We start from the raw sequence: 19,688 nt of genomic DNA on the forward strand, positions 1-19,688 counted from the left end.
GCAACGAGATGCTCCCTCTAGGAATTATTGAACTTAATGAAACCTGCGGGCGGAATCCGGCCCTCCAAGCAATTAAACCCAGTCCGCGGCTTATTTCAAGCCACCTTTTTTAGGCCATTATTTTGTAGGAAGTCACGTCAGAAAATACATTCAGCTTTTTGGCTTTTTTCTGTCATTTTTATAGAGGCTTGCAAAAACTAATTAAAATTCATGGCTATAGTCTACGTTTTTTGAAACCTTTCCTGCCTAAATATCAGAAAAATAAATCAGTTCATTATGGGACGTTGTTTATATATGTACCGCAACTAAAAAAAATGGCCAAAGCACACGTTGTATGAACATTACAAGAGCATGGAGTATATTTAAACGATATTTAATGTGTTTTAAATATAAAAATATTTTTAAGATTTTTGCAATCTTGCCCTACAGTTTGGGTTTAAATCAAAATTTAATCTGGCAACCCTGCTACGGCACCGGTCCGCGGACCGGCGGTTGCCGACCACTGTTTTAGGTTATTCTGCAACATATAGATTATTTTCATGACCGAGCGGAAGACTTGTCCTGGCCACTTGTACGTGGGTCTGCGGAAGATATCAACAAAATGTTTCAGCAAAATAATGTTGATGACATGTACAGTTAATTATATAGAATAATAAAATCGAACACTGTATACTTTTCAAAAAGGAGCTATATTCACACAGAAAAATATCATCATCTTTTGTTTTGTTTCTTTTATTTTTTCCCCATACTAATTAGTTAGTTGCACTAAATTATTTTGTATTAAGGTCTGTATTAAGTTTAATTGCAGTTCTCAATTTGCGTCCCAGATTTGCATTTATGAAAAATTGCAAGCGTACAAAAGGCCTATTCGACCTATCTTCGTCGGAAACGTCTCAATTTCTACAACAATGTTAGAAATTGTTTGATTAACAATCGTAGTTGCGGTTTGTTTCGGCCGCCATCTTTAGAACGTAAAGGAGTTTTTTGGGATGAGGTCACGAGGCACACAAGAAATAAAAGTCTGTTTATGTAAGTACACCACTCGCGTGTGAAGCATAGCAGGCGGTTAAATTTGCAGCTCAGGAGAAGAAAGAATGAAACCAAAGAACGTGAGAGAGTGAGATTCATTGTGACCAGGCACGTAAATATATTGGCACGGATTTAACTAAACTGAACTGTCTACTAAACAACACATATATGTTTTGTTAAACGTTCTAAGTAAGTGGTTCTCAACCTGGGTGTCGCAAGAGGTTTTCAGGATGGTCGCCTGTACTATTAGTCGAAAGAAAAATTAACAAGAAACCAAATAATATACAAACAAATTAGCAATTAAAGAAGTAATAATGTTCTAGTCTAACAATTACGTTAACGACATTTTCTTTACCAGTCGTGTTTTTGAGTCAACTTTACCCGTATTTTAAACCAACAAAAGAAGAACCTGTGGTCACGTAGATCCTTGCAATCTGGCAAGGGGGTCGCGACAAAAAAAGGTTGGGAACCACTGGTCCAAGTTTTTCGGAACTGTATCGGCTGGCGTCACAAAGCTCATTTACCAACCAAACTACATTTAGATAATTAGCTGCAATCAATGAGATTATAATAATCTCTTTGGCTTCAATATAGGAGTAAGTGTTCTGTGAGTCCGACATAGAATACTTATTTACAAAGGTAAACAATGGTCTGATTCTTAGATTGTTCTGCCTTGAAGTGACTGTGTGTTGACTGCTGGCTACACGACTACGAGTACGACTGGAATGTCTGCTGCGGATATAGTTGTTTTACGTGAGCTAAAGTTGAGTGTTTTGTTGGCAATTTAAACTTGTCGAGACAGGATACTCAAACACTTTTTATACTCATGGATACCATCACAAATGATGAAAATAGTCCAGACGCGGTACGAATCGGCGACAGCAATGACATTGTATCATCATTATCCCGGTAAGTATTTCGGGGGCTCTTTCTGTTTGGTACAATTTATCTGTTTAACGTTTAAAATATGGCGCTCCATCGATTTGTTACATATAGAAAGCAACGCAAAAAAACAGTCGGTTAGCGTTTGGGTGTGGGTGCTTGCTGGGTCAACTAATATTATGTTTTGGCGCTCTTTGACTATTGTACGTAAAAATTAATAAAAAAAATTTTCTTCAAATGCCGCATACCACAACACATATTGTTTGGGTTAGGGTGCGGGTTAGCGTTTGGTTGAGGGTGGGTCAAGTTATTATTAATAATAAACATAATATTATGCGGTATTATTTTTTTTTTTTGCATAACTTTTCACGTACAATAGTGAAAGAGCGCCTATATTTTTTATTAATAATGCTTGAACCACCCAAACCCAAACGCTAACCTATAAAGTATGTAAAACGCTTGTGTGACATATGTTTACAGTGCAACAATAGGGTGTATCTTTATAGAATCCAAAACCATCGGCGGATTTTATTGGTTAGTTGATGGCTGCGCTCTGATTTTATTTATTTATTTATTTGTACTCTTACAGGAACTGATGATGCCACTTGGCGAAATATATTTTCCTTTTAAACAAAACGTCTGATCCTGTTTTTACTCATGTTTTTAACTATGAGTTTTACTTTTTAATTTACAGTGCAATGTATGCAATACAGAGTGCATCGGAAAATTTTATGTGCACCCGAGGTGCACTTATTTTACCTTTGTTGCACTCTGTCACCCAGATTTTTTTGGCCGTGCTACTGCGAGATCTCGTCAAAATCTGCCATACTTTCCAGACTGGCCAAATCGATGGAGCGTTGTATTTTGAATGTTAAAAAGATACATAAGATGTCTTGCTTTATTATTTTTTAAGCATAACACATTTTTGTATTTACTTGTGTTGGTTTAGGTTCTACAACAACGAAGAAATGAGTGATATTCTTTTAAAGCTGGGACCACAAAGATTTTACGCTCACAAGTTTGTTTTAGTTCTAATGAGCGATGTTTTCCGAACGATGTGTTCGAAAAGGTATCAAATTCGATATAAAAAATGAAAAATAGGCTGAAATAATTAGAGTAGACTTTTTGTGTTTTGCATAAGTTTATAACCTTCATCTCATTTTGGTAAATTTTAGTAAATTGAAATTACATTTATTTTTTGACCCTACTTAAAAGTTTTATCTGAAGCAAAACAATATTCTTAACTATGTCATTAAAAAAGTGCAGTTGCTTCGATAGCTAAATGCCAATCTATAAAATTTCAGATGGGTACAAAATGCTGTAAATGAACTTGAGTTAAATGAGAATGAGCAGTGTATTCCAGTGTTTCCTATGTTTCTTCATTTTCTTTATCATGGCACTGTTTATGTCAACACCGCCACTGCCCTTCCCCTTTTGATGCTTGCAGACAAGTACAATGTTCAGCCATTAAAGGAGAACTGTGAGAAGTATATTCAAACCCAGGTAAATTTTCACATTTCTTTTACTGGGAGTTTAGACACACTTTTGCACCCTTGACAACTAACCAAAGCAACTGCTTCTATGACTATGATACTATAATGATCCACAGCTATAAATCCATCTGTTATAAACTTTTAGTTTTTATTTACAAAACCTAACTTGTTTAAATTTTTACATTATGACCACTTCTACATCAAAGTCCTGGAGTATATATATATATATAAATTGTTTTTTATCTATATTGTTAAGAACTCTTTAAACATGTAAAAATATTATAAAAATTAAAAAAATTACAACAACATAGCAAGTTGGCAACTTCCGCATTGACTTTTAGGTAAAGCAGGGGAATATTGGAGGAGCAATTAGATGGTTGCCCTACTTACAGCTTTGTGGCCATAAAGAACTGGAAAGAGACTGCATTGATGTAATCATCCGGGAAATGGAGACTGTGCTGGACCAGAATGACCTGCTGCATTTAAATCTTAATTTGCTGACTTTGTTGCTTGGAAGAAATGACATTGTAGTTTTATGTGAATATCGTTTGTATGAGGTAACTAGTTAATTTACAATTTATTTGGCTTGTAACATAATTTAACTAGAAGAGAGCTAAAATGTGAACCATTGTTTCCTAGCGGACTACTGTAGTATAGGTGAACCTTAAAAAATTGTTAATTGTTTTTTAAAATAGTTTTTTTTAAAGAAAAGTTTGCACTACATGGTCACATATTATTACATTGTGCATTAAATACATATTTTGTCAACTATACTAAACTATTTGCATAGATATAGTATAATTACTTTTTTAATTTTACCAAAACCTTTATATAAAAATAAGTGTGACTGCAGGCTTACTGTTGGTTTTAGGGTGTTGTGAAGTGGGTAAAATCTTGTGATAACATCGAGGATCAGAAGCAATATTTGAGGTCACTTCTTCCTTTGATCAGGTTTTCAATGATGTTTCCTGAGCAGCTTTTGGCTATTGAGAAATCAGAATTTGGTCAGACTCATCAAAATATTCTTGCTCCATATTTAGCCCTGGCGCACAGATACAGATCTCTGGCCACAGAAGTAGGCTTAAATTTGTTGCACTATCTTAATATTTTTTTTTTTTTTACATAATATCCATATCCAGAAACTCTCAAAAATATACAATAAATAATAATATAATTTAAGTCTTACCAAATTAAACAAATTTTAGCCAAGAATTCTACCTGTTGTGTGTTGCCTGCTAAATCTACACAAATAATTTTTGTCATAGATATAGGTGGCCTGGATAAAATCACTCTTGGACCACCTAAATATATATCTTAAGATTGAAAATGCGTTTTGAGTGAAATAAGACCAATCATAGAACAGAAGAAATACTGTGAAGAACGTTTTTTGTGTTTTTAACATTACATAACAGACAAATCACATCTAATAGGATTACAATAAAAATATATTAATCATTCAATATCTTGTAGGTGATTGATGAAACATTTTCAAGTACAATTTATCAGCCACGCAACTACATGCAAAGCACTTGGTGTCAATTCATTAACTTAGATGCTGACAATTTATCATTTTTTAGCAAGCCTGTTAAACTGTCAACAGCTACTGATATTTTGCCTGATTCTACTGTTCCTAAGGAGCCAAATTGGCAGGTTAGATAAATTTAAGGTATTTTTATCTTTTGATTGTATCTATTTTGCTAATTTTAGCAAAGCAATGTGGTCATTTTGTATCGAATCGGAACATTATAATTTTCATGTAAAAAATGGCTTTCGGTATCACAAATAATGTCAAATATCAGACATTTCTAATTTTTATTTTGGATGTTGAAGAACATACAAAACTAATGTTTTTTTATATTTTATCTATTGAAATAAAACTGTCAGACAATGCCTATATTTTGTTCATCTGTTTGTTTTTCTCTTGTTCAATGTTATATTTTTCATTAACTGATCTAGTGTTTGATTGTGTTTTTGAAATGAAAATGTTTATTTTCCAACATATATAACTGATATTTTAATAAAATTAGCAAACAATGTTCAAATTATCAAACATCCCCGGATTCCAACTAAATGTGCAGAAGTATGGCATCCCTGGTTTCCTTCCTAACTTGTTTATTTGTTATTGTAGTTTCAGATTTTAAATGAACGCCAGCATGATCATCGTAGTCACAAGTTGTTGTCTAGCACAGGTGCGTATACAATCTCACCGATTTTGTATATTCCTTTTTGTTTAAACTAAAAACTCTATGCTATTTTCGGCAGACGCTGTCCCATGGCGACTGTGTGGCCCTAATAACTTTACTACAGTTTCACCCACGTCCTGCTCCACAATACCGCTGCAGATAAGTGTTCGTTCGATGAAGGCCATCCGACCCGGCACAGCAGTTGATATTTCGCTTTTCATGGTTAAAAAGGACTCCATTGTCAAACACCTTGACACCAAAACCGTGTTGTCTCACGATCCGTCGCTTGTAAACGGTACTTTTATTTTTAATGCTTATTGTATATCATTTGGTTTATTACTATCAGGATAACCGTGGAAAACTGGATAAGTGGTTTAATTATTCAGAGCGGTGACTATAACTAAAAAACAGATTAGAGTTTATAAAACACATGTCTAACCCAAGAATTGCTTTACTATAGTGAGCAAATGTGTGTTGTATGTTAGCGGTTCGAAGTAAGTAAGTTTATTTGCCATAAGGATAATTATAAGAAGCAAAATGTTGAACATGGCACAAAACAAAAAAATGCATTCTCATTCTTATCCTCACCGTGGCCGACACAGTTAGGGGTCCCCAATAGAACTTCAAATCAGTTGTGCTGTAAAGATTTTAGGCATAAATGGCAGAAAAGTACCAGGGAAAGGTAGAAAATAACAAGAACACGCACAGAAAACGTTTTGCGTTTAACTTTTATTGCGATAACTACGATATTTTTGTTTTTACGTAAGTCGACTTTATTTATTGTTTTGCTTATTGTACAACTCCGCGAATAAAAGAACAAAAGTAAGAGGTGAATAAATTCAAAAGATTCATATACAAGTAAAAACATCATAACATATCTAGGTTTTAAGCGATAAGCGAGCGCCCACGGCTGTTATTGCGAGTTTATCAACGACGTTATAATAGCGGCTACCGTTCTGATAAATTAAAAAAGCTGCTAAATACGGAAATTTATAAGATCACGAATGACTATTTGTTTTTGTTTTTTTTATTTTTGAAAACCCGGCGAGGGTTGCAATGAAATTTCTGTTGTCACCAGCTGGCGCCACTGGCGGTTAAAATAAGATGTTCTGTGTACTGTCGTTAGGGTTGTTCAGATTTTAAAATTTTTTGAAAAGTTTAGCTAATCGAAGTTTTTCAAATGGTTTGGACCTCAAAAATAGGATTTAAAACAATTTTGGTCATGATTCCACCCTCCTCAAAGCCCCCAAAGTTAAGCAGTTAAATCATCGAAATGTGGGAATTTCCCTATTGCGAAAACTTGCTAAATTGGCTCTATTGTTACCAAACGATGGCAAATAGTATCGTAAAATGTTATTTGTAATACATCAACAACAAATACACATATTCAACACAAAGAAGCATTGAAAATTATCTAAAAAAATTTTTTTTGCAACGATTGGTTTTTTTAAAGTCTGGAAACTATCGCCGGTGTTCTTCTACGACTTGCAGAAGGCTAGCATGCTGCTGTGCATCATCAGTAATGTTTGCTGAATAATCAGTATTTACCTTGACCATTCTCTCAGCAGCAGCATTAACAACTTGACAGTATTTACAAAATGTTCTGCAACTTGGTAGTCTTTATCTTGACTGTGGTATTCGTGTTTGTGAATTTGTTCCCAGTATTAAAGATCTGTTACTGTCTCCTAACTTGTGCTTTCTGTTTTTTGTTGCGCCGCCAACAGCTGCCGATCAAATGCAAGCGGCTCCCTCAAAGAACGGTCTCGCTATGACGATGAACAGGGAAAGGATGTTCCAGCCCTCGCCTATGCATTTCGCCTTCGAACCGGTTCACTCACAGAACGATATTTTGTTAAGGTACCGGTGTGTTTGTCTTGAACCATGTAAGAAACGCTACGTTAGGAGACCCCTAAATGTAGGTTTCAGTCAATCACATTGTTTTTTATTACATCTGAAATGTCACGTGATATACAAGTGCATAATGTGTTCTGTTTTCAAACATTTTCCTGAAAGGCTCAAGCGTGTAAAGAACTTAAAACGCCGAAATCATTACTTCTTATTTAAATAGCAAACGCTTTCTAATGTAGGTTTTACTTACTCCAACACTTATTTACAATTTCACTTATATCTATATCAAAGTTTGCATTAAAAAACTCAAGGTAATTGTTTCATAAAGTTAGGTTTTAAAGTTATGGCCCAAACCACTTTAAAGTTATGGCCCAAGCCACTTTTATGTTTTCGTGTTCCACAGGCATCGATTTTCACGCGAAGACTTCGAACATCCAGCCGAGGTACCATGCGTCTCGTTCGGTCCCCACTTCGCCAACCCTCCGCGTCCCTACCAGTCGGTGCGGGTTGCTATCATCACCAAACCCAGGGTAAATTCCCCTACTGACCAGGTGGGTGACGAGCGGAAAGCAGGAGAGGGGGTGGGGGCGTGTGTCGATTCACCCGAGGCGATTTACGAGCACCCGGGTTCTGACGACCTGCCAATTTTGGGATAAGAGTCTCGCGTTGAGGCATTAAACCTTTACCTGCTGCACTCTCCTACTTAACAGATGTTTCTCGCTACGTTAGAATCGACATAAAACTCAAATTTCACGCACCTCAACAAATCTCTTTCTTTTAAATTTGATTTATCATATTTATTCCTCTTACCACTTTCGAAATATTGTAACAATCGATAATACAACGCAAATCAGGTACATTGTACCAGAATTTGGATTCCACACTAAACGATTTGCGTTTTGTTTTAATTTAGGCACTTCAACCAAAATCATAAGTTGCAAAAATGTTTTGGTTGTAACAGGTCGTTAAGAGTGATGCCATATATGTGCGTCATATGCTTACAAAACACACACAAAACAAATTTATATTAGTAACAGCTTTGTTTTAAGAAAGTTTTCTTTACTGTAGTGTTTCTTTGCATTGTGATTTTGTACTAATTTTTTGTTTGATAAATGCAAGTTATATTAGTGTAGATATAGCGGACTAAATTTAATTACGTTACAACTGCATGCTTATTTACCGTTTACCTTTATTGCTGACTACTAAAATGCCTTTTAGTTCCATTGTTGATTTTGCAATTTGCCCCGTAAAGTCCCTCTGTTCCGCTGTTTACGTGTATCAGATTTACACTGTGTTCGAAGTACGGTAGTCTGTTTTACGATAACTAATGTTTTTTAACTTTGTTACATCGCTACAGTAAATTGTACACGTCTAATGCAGCTGCATAATATCAAATATCTAAAAGGAAATGCTAAACAACGTGCTCTATTGCCCCTAAAGAAGAAATATATTGCATTACAGATAACCTAAATAGACCTCATTAAAAGGCTTAGTCAATTTTCAGGGGCTGGTATTTCGTGGACTGGGCAACAAAGTTTTTCTTGTAAGAAAAATGCTGACTTGAATTATGTCAAAAGTGCTGCCGTTTTCAGATAAACTCTGTGCAATAACGTCTTATAGGAGCTAAGAATAAATACGACCTCTTTAATAAATAAAAAGTTTCAAGTTTTCCATTTGCATATTTTTTTATCTTGTAAATTGCTAACATTGGTGTCACTTATTGTTAACTGACGCGTCGTGTAATTTCGTTTTATTTTTTTATTAGTTACAGTCTCACAATTCACGTTCAAGTTGTCAAAATAAACTTTATGGCACACATATTGTTTTGATTTGTTCGTTTATATATCGGCTACTTTTTTTGCCTATAGAGTCTAGACCAGCGGTTCCCAAACTTTTCTAAAAATTTTGCCTGGCGGACCCGTTGCAATTATTTTGCTATTTCGCGGCCCTATAAAATTTCAAGCTTCAGTTGACCCATATTTCTTGTAATACACTAGTGCAGTCGAACAATGTTTCGTTTTTCGTTTGCTCGAGGCATGAAATGTTTAAAGATAATGTCATAAAGTAATATCGAAAGACAGATACGCTCCAGAAACTTGCTTCCGTCGTCGTGAGACTGGGAAAACTGGTTTAATTAGAAGACTGGAATTAGAAGACTGCATTTTATAAGCCTAGAATGTTCGCGTAAAAGAGATGTTGCATACTACCCAATCTCTAAATCACAAAGACGTTATCATTTCGCGCAAAAAGGTTGAATTAACCAGATCAATTTGGCTGAAAGTGCAACTGGGTTTGGACCACCCTGTTCTAACTAATGCGAACGATTCGCTGATAGCAGGTAGTACAGCATAATAGATGCTTTATGATGTCACAATAGACAACATAAAACACGCTATGATCGAATAATAAAGCATAACTAAAACAATAAAGATGACAGATAATGTTTAAAACATAGGCTAATGTTTAAAAACTTAAAAGACTAATTCTCCCTGCGGATTCTCTGAAACTGCAGAAGGGTTGAACTTATACATATCTTCCAATTTATTAGTTCGTCTATTCTCAGAATTCATAAAAAATGTGTTAATGCCTGACATGATTTTATTTAAAATGGTTAAAGTGAACTGTATAAATCTGTAAAATGAAATGTACATTACATTACACCCACATGATAAGGAATGTTTATAAGTAACACATGCAACGAACTTAGTCTTGACATATACTACGTTGAACAGCGAAGTTTTACGTGATTATAATCCACAAAATTGACACTAAATCTACATGGCTTAAGGACCATAGAAGATTAGCATGCTGCCGTACAAGCTTCTACCCGAAACTAGCCCGAAATCTCCACATTCAGCTGGTCGGTCGAAGTTATGCGTGTTAATTCCACCGAGGCACATTTTAGCAGGGTTGCAGCCGACTGATCTGGGGAAAGGCGAGTCGCTACATCATTATATTCTTACTGTCGCACAGTAAGGTTATTTAGGGCGGTTATCCAAACTAGAAAACAGGCTATCGTCGTAGCGCCAAAGTTATCACTTTATTTATTACAGGATAAGACGAACCTAAATGATACAAGGTCATGTCTCTAGGATTTGTGTTTTATGGGGTTATCAACATTTTAAGAGATAACGTCACAATGTTTACCGTGTTATAAGGTATTTACAATATGCCCATAGTGTTTTATTGCAAGGTTGCTATTGAACCAATAATTCTACGGTTGTTATGCGAAGATGCAGGATTTTTTATTGAATGACACATTCAAGCTCAGTGTGAATCTTTTTGTCTGCTCAATTCGTCGCAGATTCAAAACAGTATTAAAGTATTTAAATTGGTTAAAGATAAATATTGTGCACACCATACACAAAAAAACTAACCAATTTACAGCCAAATGTTTTACATTTTGATTGGCATAAAGAAGTTAAAAATTAAGTCATTTGTGGAAGAGACTGAGGCAAGTTACCTAATTTTTGTTTAAAATACTCAAAATAAATAATTTGAAAACAGGACTTTATTTTATATCATGTCATTAAGGTCGTTATAATAAAAATGGATTTTAGTGCAAGTAGGGTTTCTTGTCGATAATTCTATTCGTAGAAAACAAACAAAAAAAATGTGTCAACAATAAATACGACAGCTTATATACGAAGGACGTCTGATCTTGAAATTTGCTGTTTTGTTTAACCCCACCGTTGTCATTTCAATGTTTTATTAAACTATTAGTAGGTGTTGGGCTGCACTACATTGCGGGATTTTCCGATATTAGTTAGTACATACTTTAGGCAGGGACTGAGGTGTAAACTCGCAGGAGAAACAATTTAGATGTGTACATTTAAGTAGTAAACAAGCCTATAGATTAGGTAGTATAAAGCACAATATCCAATTATTTCAACAACATACCGAACGCCAGGGCAGAATGCACGAGGAATTCCATCACGGCTATAAGGACGAAAGTGGAAGAACCCAGGTTGGTATTCACCCGGAGGGACTCCCTGCGGAATCACGTTCATAATGCTCGCCAAATCGTCATTATCTACGCTTTCCACCGGAACCTGTAGCGAGTTTTCGCTATTGCTGCATGCCGCAGATTCCCCGCCCACTGTTTATAAAATTAAGGTACTCAGTCGCCGTAACTCGTTCGAAAGTATCAATTTTTCAAGTAAAATAACAGACATGACAATATGGAAGAATTGAATTAACCCTCTTCCTAAATGATATATATCACAATTACATAAACTAAACACTAAACACCTATTTGTTTTATTTCGATAGCTTAATTGACAATGTTCAGGTAAGTAAATTGGTATAGGCTATACGGCCAGAAATACTTAGAGAAGAGTGTCGAAGCGAAGCAAAAATCAAGTTTTTAAATAATTTAATTTCATGAATCGTTGAGCAATGCAATTGCTTAAGTATGAAATGCGGCAGGTATTCCGTTTTGTGCAGTAGAGGCTATGTGTTGCTGGGTGCGTTTTTTGTCTTTTATTTCTTATTTGGTGTTTGGAGTGCCATGTACGTGCGTTTAGTGTTGTGGCCCTGATGAAGGTGACTAATGACTATATAGATAGAACGTCGAAACGTTAAAGCAGGAAAAATAATTGTCAGTCAGCTGTTTTAACTGATGGTAGTTTAATGTTGTATGCACCAAATACAATCGGGTAAAAGCTATCAACTTATATACTACATTATGCCTATAGGATAGTTGATGAAGTTTTTATCGAAAAATGTTTTTTTTTTATTAACTACTAGACCTAGGTATTACTCTTTTTTCTTGCGTACACCTAGATCGCCAGGCTTAAAATTTGGCTAGGCCGCGTCGGGTTACTATTTGCGTTGTAATATATGAAATACGACTATTGGTATCATATGAAGGCCGTGTTAAACAGCAAATTATTATCTAGAATTAGATACTCACCATTCATGTTTCCAAGTGCATCAGCTACTTGACTGAGTGCACCTTCAATTTCAGATTGTGTAATTAGAACGTCATCATTTTTCGCTAGCAAAATATACCTATTACAAAACAAATGCTTTCATTTAATAAATGAATTAAAATTGCAAAAAAAATACTGCTCTTCAAAAATACCTTTATCGAAATTCATTTCCGGATTTATTTTTCCAGCAATATAATGAGGCTTACCATAATGCCTGTTTTATCCGGGACAGCCCAGGTTTTTAAAGCTTTGTCCCGGTTGAAAAATATTCCACCATATGCTATTCCACCTTTACAATTTCCAGTCGGCGGCCATATCTGTTTTAAAATTTGGCACTGCGCATGCGCATGTCGGACTCGGGACTGGGGAAGTTTTACATGGTCTTACTCGAGTCCCGAGTCCGACTCCAGCAAAACATACCGATCCCCCGAGTCCCGAGTCCGACTCCGACTGCGCAGCCCTGTTTTTAACACAACCACAACTTTTACGTGATTTCTGTGAAGATACATCTGTGCGGTAAATGGCCCACACAAATTGGCAAAATCATCTTGATAAGTTTCAATGATCGAGTATTCATCAATCTCGATTGTGTGCTAAAGGTACACGTATATAGGTATCTTATAAATTAGACGTTTTATAAAATATAATCGGATACTTTTTCGCGCGACCGCTGTGTTGCCATATCCTTGAATGTATTTAACTCGATGGTAGAATATTTGCTTCATGACGTCACGCTTTGTGACGTCATCTCTAATATTTTTACGACTCGCCCCCATACAAAACACATTAATCTGCTGATCGAAAAAATATCCGATTATATTTTATAAAACGTCTACTTTCGAAAGAAAAGATACGTGATGCCTTTAGCACACAAACTAGATTCATGAACTAAACTCGATCATTTTAAAAAGGGTACCTGATACATACCGATAAATCGAAAGGGTACGCAGCTAAAAAAAAGTTTAAAACCCCGTGGTACAGACTAAAAATAGAGCAAGCAATTGATATGCCGTTAACCACGCTAAAAGTTGCAACATTGACTTTCTCTTTTGTTGGCTTATCTGACTGCTCCAGCCAACATTTGTCACGCGCCGAAGTAAGTCACAATTGAGAAATGTGATTGTTTAAACGCACAAGGCAATAATTATTGCAGTTAATTACCGCAGTTGAGCTTGGATAAGAAATTAAATCATTGTACGAACGGTTTAACGCCCTTGGAACACCAAAGAAAAAATACTTTCCAGGTTCAGGCCGTCTTACCCGACTAGAATGTTTTCCATCGGCCCATGAACAACAAATTGTTCGTTAAGATTCTGTGTGTCAGCAGTTTGCCAAATTGGGGTTGACACTCTTGAAGGCCCTGTCGACGACCAGGTGCTAGAAGTCTGAAAATTAACGAGGAAAAAAATAACTTAAACTTCCGTTATTTAGTATTAAAACAGTTTTAACTCTGTTTCGGCAGTGAACTTATGACGAAGTTGTATGAAACAGGTATATTTTAATACAGAAAAATACAAGTAGATAAATATATTTTTCTTCAACCACCTACAATGTAAAAAAAAGTTTGAGCGCAGCTTGGATCGCTGGCACCGTAAATGATGTTGGCCTTGTAGTTCACGGTAAAATGGCGATAAACAATCCTCGAGTCGTACGTGACCACAGAACCTTGACCGTCTGCCCCCATATTGCTGTTCACCTGTTAGAACAGTAACCATGTCTAAAGTTAACTTAACCGTTTGATACAAGTTAGATTATCTTCTATACAGGTAAAGTATTATACACCATGTATCAATGCAATAATAGCTTACAAAACCTCAACTTTAAGATAAAATATATTTATAGCAGTAAATTACAGAACCAAACGTAACCTCCAACTTAAAGAACTGTATTTGTTGTTGTGCATTGGAAATCCAGGCAAGAAGCACAAAAGGGTGTCCTGCCCATGTTTTGATGTCAACTCCATTACCATTGCTGTACACTTCGTCATAGGTTAACCGTTCTGACCATGCTTCGTTATTAATTGCGTACTTGATCTATAAACAACCAAGTGCAATTTTCAGTAACCAAATAATATTTTCCAAAAGGGAACAACTACCTTTTTCATCCATAAACGATTTAAATACAAAAATTATTGCAAAAAGACATGTCCAAGAAGTATTTGTTAGTCTTCTTCTAAAATAAACATTTATCTATTTCTAAATAACATATACATCCATCAAGCAACCCAGATTGGCATTTTTAGATTGATTTGGTGTAATATTTGTAGACCCTTGGGCTAATTACATTCAAATTAAGCCACTTTAGATGACAAACTTAACCTGGATTAACATCAATCTGTTTATTTTTTACTCACACAAAACAAACTTTTTATTAAATGAGAGTATATAAGGCGTGGCAATTGTTGTCAATTGCTAAAACGCCAAAAACTAAGCTGTTTCTCAAGCTTTAGACATATGCAAGGATCAGGCTCCCTAATCATTATGGTATATTTAAAATCGTTTGCTTGGTATTGTTATGTTACATGATATGCTCGCTGCTGCGTTCCCCATCTTCCGTAATTATTATCTCTTGTACAAGGTAGGACTGGGATTAAAGCATTACTTTTTTCTATTTTGTTTCGCAAACCAAATGCCCTGGTCGTTTCAGAGAAACAATTAACCAAAACATTTTTATACAAAAAAATATTTTATAAGCTAGCACAGCGTCAAAGTGCTAACAAAACTTACGATAGGAACTTACAATGTTTCCTTCATCATACATGTCTCCCGAGCCGTCTTGAATACATTGCTTGTTTGAACAGTCGTACTGGTAATTTTTAAAGTTAGGTATGCGACCACTAATAGCGGCGGCATCGTTGCGCACCGCACTTATGAAGGCTTCCATGTTTCTTGAGGATTTTCCTGAGTTTAAAATTTAGACATGTCATTTTCCACCAAAACACAGTACGCATAAAGTGGTGGCAAACATGTTGCAACCCCTAATATAAATGTTCCTCTAACCTTCCATTTTTGTGAGAGGGATTTGTTTGGCAAAAAGGTGCTGCAGCGTTGAATTCAGGAAATCGTTAGTGGTCCACAGTTTGTGTGTTGCTACTGCTGACAAATTGGAAAGGGGAGTTTCGTTTGGAACGAACCAGGTCATAATATTTCTGCTCTGTAAATGGAAATGTGTTATATTATATTTTTTTTAATTGGTCATGTAATTGTCGGATTTCTTCTTATTGATACACATTACCGGTGCGCTAATCGTTTAATTCCTGGAGTAAAACTGATTCTAACAAACACACCTATGAACAGTGCCGACGTAGGGTAGTTTTTTATTAGTATATAATCTAATTATAAATGAACAATTACTCATCTACTCAGTCCACAAAACAGAGGTTACCGGCAAGTTGAAATAGGCTGCATTCTTATAGTCGGCGCTGGTGATTGAGTCAAGGCTCCCAAATGTCCCTAAATTTTCCCAGGCGCTAGATTCATCTATGTAAGCAAGAAACAAGCATTATGAAATCCGTAAATTGCGAATAAAATTTTGAAACATTTCAATTTTAACATTAAACCGTTGCTCTGTAGTTTTATTGTTTGCTTTCGGGCCTTATAACACTTGTTATTAGTAATCCTAGATATAATAGATAAATATGATAAAAATTGATTGGAAAAAACTTTTTGGTTATCGCCAGTGTGCTGCACTACTTTACACCTGTATTACATCTAGCACACTCAATAACGTTTGTTAAAAGTGTCTTCACTATATGCAGTATAGAAGAATACCGGTTGTCACGTTCCCTTGTTCACTGGACCACTTGTCACCGGTTGTACATTTTCCCATGATATTATTTTCATGGACGCTCGCCACAAGGGTCCAACCCTTTCTGGTAAAATCGCAGTAGACCTAATGGAACCATAGTAATAGCACATGTTAAAAAAAACCTAACTAGAGCAGGGATCATCAAACTACGGCCGCAGGCCAGATACGGCCCGTCGGGTCAATTAATCCGGCCCGCGGCATATTAGGCTATATTTAATGAAGATGGAGTATAGGTCTACAGTTAAAATGTTGTCAAATGTAACTCAAAACTAAAATTTAATGAAAAGGCCAATCACTGTTGTTATTGCACAGTTATTTATAGTTCATTCGTACAGCAATAATTAAGTTAACAAACTTCGACAGTTTTTTTAACCGGCCCGTCATCGTGAATCCTTACTGCTATCCGGCCTGCGATGTTCAGGTCTTGTTATCAGTTATCCGACCTTTTATAAGAAAACTTGTTTAAGCCAGGTAGGTCTACGAAGGCAATCATCTAATCTAGAGTCACAATATCAATTGCCTATCCCAGGGTTTCTTAACCGTGGCCCCCGGCCCCCCTGTGGGAGCGGTCATTGGGGAGTTATCGGCATAACTATTCAGCTAGATAATGCGCAACCAAAGTGTCACTATTTTCAAAATTTACCAGTTAACTTAGTTTTGTGTTCTTATTATGACTGTAAATGTTTTTTGTGACGTTTTGTAACAAAATTTTTTAACAAGTTTTTGACGCGTAAGTAGCCATGTTTAAAGTATAATATTGAATTCGTTTTATCACGAAAATTTACGCTTAATCAAACGTTCGCCATTGGTAAGTATTGATTAAGGCCTGTCTATATGGCCAAACATTTGCTTTGTTGCTGTGTATGTAGCCACGTAGTGCGGCGCCAGCATTTTTTGAGCGGCCAATGTTACTTGCTGATACCAAGTGTCCGACAAATGCTGTTAGGCGAGCAACTATAGTGTGTATTGCCAGGTGCAATGGTTTGCAATTTCCTTTAAGGGCGTTCAGCTGCAAAAGAAACATTTCACCGTAAAACGCATAAAGTACGCTACCGGGTCAACAAAGGGTCATTTTTAGGCCAACTTTCATCGGTTTATGCAGCTTATTAGTCCAGTAAGCTAATAGTAACGCATTAATAAAACCAAAATCGAGTAATCATCCCGACGAATGTAATGACATCGCTTGCCTCAATACAAAACAGAGCCGAATATAAAAATACTTTGGTGGCGTCGAAAAACAAAATTTATAATGACTAACTAAGTTAGTTTAAATTGAAATGACTTATTTGGTAATATTTTAGAAAGTTAGTGCATTTATTCGTTGATTAACGGCTGTATCGGTTATTAACGTGAAGAAGTAAAACAAATGAAAATGCTTTAAACACAATGCTTGGTATTTTTATAAGCAGGAGGCCACGAGGGTCGAGAGCCTTTCGGTTGAGAACCACTGGCCTATCCTATATTGTTCGCGGTTCACACACAATATATAGGCTAATAACGCGATCAGATTAAAAAATCGCCTTGTGTTTCCCATACTCGTTGCATTCGCACTATGTTATACTATTTAACTGAATTGGCCTCACTTGAAGAAAATTGTCGAATTTCGTTTTACACGTTTGCTAAAACTAAACAGTACCCTGGTGTTTTGCGTTATACTTTATAGCAGGGGCGGGCAACATACGGCCCGTGGGCCCGACCCGGCCCGCGACGGGAATTTGAGCGGCCCGCAGACAATTTCCGGTCTTACATGCTAATGTGGTTCGCGACCACAGTCTGCCGCAACTGGAGAAGTTGCCCGCCCCTGCTTTATACTGTAAAACTAATAAAATAGGAGCACGAACACCATGTAAAAGTTAGGGAACAGTGGAAAACGCATTTATATGGATTAGGCTAGCAAAACTGTCAATTTATAAAATGCCGTTTAACGCATGGGCTTTCAAAGATGTTATTATAAAATGGTCTAAAACAGTGGTTGGAGTCGTTTCTCCTATAGTTAATATATTTCCCGCCTTACTTTTAGCAATACATTTCACCACTGTTTCACCAATGGACTGACAATTAGGCATGTAGAAATTGACCAGTGTTAATTGTCTTCTATTTTAACTAAAAAAAACTGTTCACTGTGGAACAAATATATATTGTTTTTAACGTTGCAGTATTATGCCTTAATACTTAAGTATGTTTTTTTAAATGATTTGTTTTGCGTACACATCATGGTATAGTCACCTGAATCGCTTCTGAAAACTGAGAGGGTTTGATGTAATAAACACCATTGAGCCTTTTTCCGCCTATGAAGAGTTGCGAGCATGATTTTGCTGGATTCATGGCAGTACCAACTACGGATTGTAGTCCTAAAGAGTGGATATGGTTTAACGAGTTTTTGTAACAAAACCTACTTCATTTAATGTTTACCTTTCCCTGGAGGCCCAGGTTCTCCTGTTAGTCCAGGAGGCCCAGCTTCACCCTTAGGAAAGGTTACAAATCAATAAAACGTCTTTAATGCAGTGTTGCATTACAGCAACTTACCACTGGTCCTTGCTTTCCTGGAGGACCAGCCACAACTCTGTCAGTTTGCGCCCCGCTTAACTGAATGGAAAAATTCAACTTAATAAAAATAAAATACATACATGACGAACTTGACGTACTATTGCTTAGTTTTTCTTGGTCACATGGGCAAACGTAAAATAGCAATGTTGATCCATATTTGTAAAAAGTGTGACAGGAGTTGATTGAAGCTAAAAAGGCTTACGGTGAGCCATGATCAGAGTGGGCTTTATTTATTCGAAATCTGTTCATCCAATTATGACTATAGTAAACATATCATCACGCCAAAGAAAAAGTAAAGCTCGTCGCATCCCTATTAATTATTAATCTTTGTTTTCCAAAATTACCTCGGTAGCGATTGTGAAGCAGGTTTCTGTATAACCTTCCTATATACTTACCGATCGCGATCCGTCCTTGCTGCACGAGCAAGAACAAGTTCCCATGTCAATAGTATGCTGCGTAGTGCTTGTCACGAAGCAAAAAGCGATGACAAGAGTGTGAAAAACGACGACTTGCATGGTGATAGAATGTGAAACCAGCCACGAATAACACAACCTTATCTACCTAGGCCTAAAGTTACTGTAAGAGCAAACAGCTAAAAAGGTTATATAAAAATAGTTTTCATGTAACTAAAGTACGGTATTAGATATATTTCAAGTTTTCAATAGCTAATCCAGTTAGGTCCTCTGTTGTCTACAAAAAATAATTTAATTTTGCAATTGACTTATTTTGTTTACGCATTTTTGCATCACCATAATGTACTTCAAACTCTTTTCAATTGCAATTACCTGTATAGTGTATATCTTTAGTGCCTGGTCCAAAGTACATACGGTACAAACTTCACTTCAGCCGTTTATTCAAAAAGATATATGCCTATAGTCTAATGCATTGTAGGAACTGTGAAACGTAAACTTAATTACACGATAGTAAGTTGACTAGTTCGACCTATTCCTTGAAGCAAATATTTA

General features: G+C 36.1%; 2 protein-coding genes across 2 annotated transcripts; one reads left to right on the forward strand and one right to left on the reverse strand.

Moving 5' to 3' along the window:
* Positions 1-1,735: 1,735 nt before the first annotated feature.
* Positions 1,736-9,405, forward strand: LOC146160523 (uncharacterized). Its single transcript, XM_083384376.1, has 10 exons — positions 1,736-1,938; positions 2,861-2,980; positions 3,216-3,414; positions 3,746-3,961; positions 4,276-4,479; positions 4,875-5,054; positions 5,533-5,593; positions 5,667-5,882; positions 7,312-7,444; positions 7,839-9,405. The coding sequence occupies exons 1-10, from the start codon at positions 1,856-1,858 to the stop codon at positions 8,089-8,091; spliced, it is 1,665 nt and encodes a 554-aa protein (XP_083240502.1). The 5' UTR covers positions 1,736-1,855; the 3' UTR covers positions 8,092-9,405.
* Positions 9,406-10,048: 643 nt separating this feature from the next.
* Positions 10,049-19,310, reverse strand: LOC146160524 (uncharacterized). The gene is made up of 14 exons (XM_083384374.1): positions 19,119-19,310; positions 18,703-18,762; positions 18,589-18,640; positions 18,403-18,527; positions 16,140-16,260; positions 15,754-15,848; positions 15,369-15,522; positions 15,109-15,269; positions 14,238-14,402; positions 13,919-14,065; positions 13,630-13,754; positions 12,351-12,448; positions 11,336-11,534; positions 10,049-10,360 (listed from the first exon to the last, which is right to left on the reverse strand). Exons 1-14 carry the CDS (start codon positions 19,236-19,238, stop codon positions 10,219-10,221), a joined length of 1,764 nt encoding a protein of 587 aa, XP_083240500.1. The 5' UTR covers positions 19,239-19,310; the 3' UTR covers positions 10,049-10,218.
* Between the last annotated feature and the right edge of the window lie 378 nt (positions 19,311-19,688).

Source organism: Ascidiella aspersa, chromosome 3 (assembly GCF_963924565.1).
Source record: "Ascidiella aspersa chromosome 3, kaAscAspe10.2, whole genome shotgun sequence".
Lineage (NCBI taxonomy): Eukaryota > Metazoa > Chordata > Ascidiacea > Phlebobranchia > Ascidiidae > Ascidiella > Ascidiella aspersa.

Bases quoted from the DNA above. Each gene is read 5' to 3' on its own strand.
- LOC146160524 (XM_083384374.1), bottom strand. From the start codon at position 19,238: ATGCAAGTCGTCGTTTTTCACACTCTTGTCATCGCTTTTTGCTTCGTG. The intron at 12,449-13,629 runs GTAAGACGGCCT...GTTTTGTAATAG, and splicing joins ATGGAAAACATTCTAGTCGG to GTATATTTTGCTAGCGAAAA. The intron at 10,361-11,335 runs GTATGTTGTTGA...GCCTTTCCCCAG, and splicing joins GCATTCTGCCCTGGCGTTCG to ATCAGTCGGCTGCAACCCTG.
- LOC146160523 (XM_083384376.1), top strand. From the start codon at position 1,856: ATGGATACCATCACAAATGATGAAAATAGTCCAGACGCGGTACGAATC. The intron at 1,939-2,860 runs GTAAGTATTTCG...GTGTTGGTTTAG, and splicing joins ATTGTATCATCATTATCCCG to GTTCTACAACAACGAAGAAA. The intron at 7,445-7,838 runs GTACCGGTGTGT...CGTGTTCCACAG, and splicing joins CAGAACGATATTTTGTTAAG to GCATCGATTTTCACGCGAAG.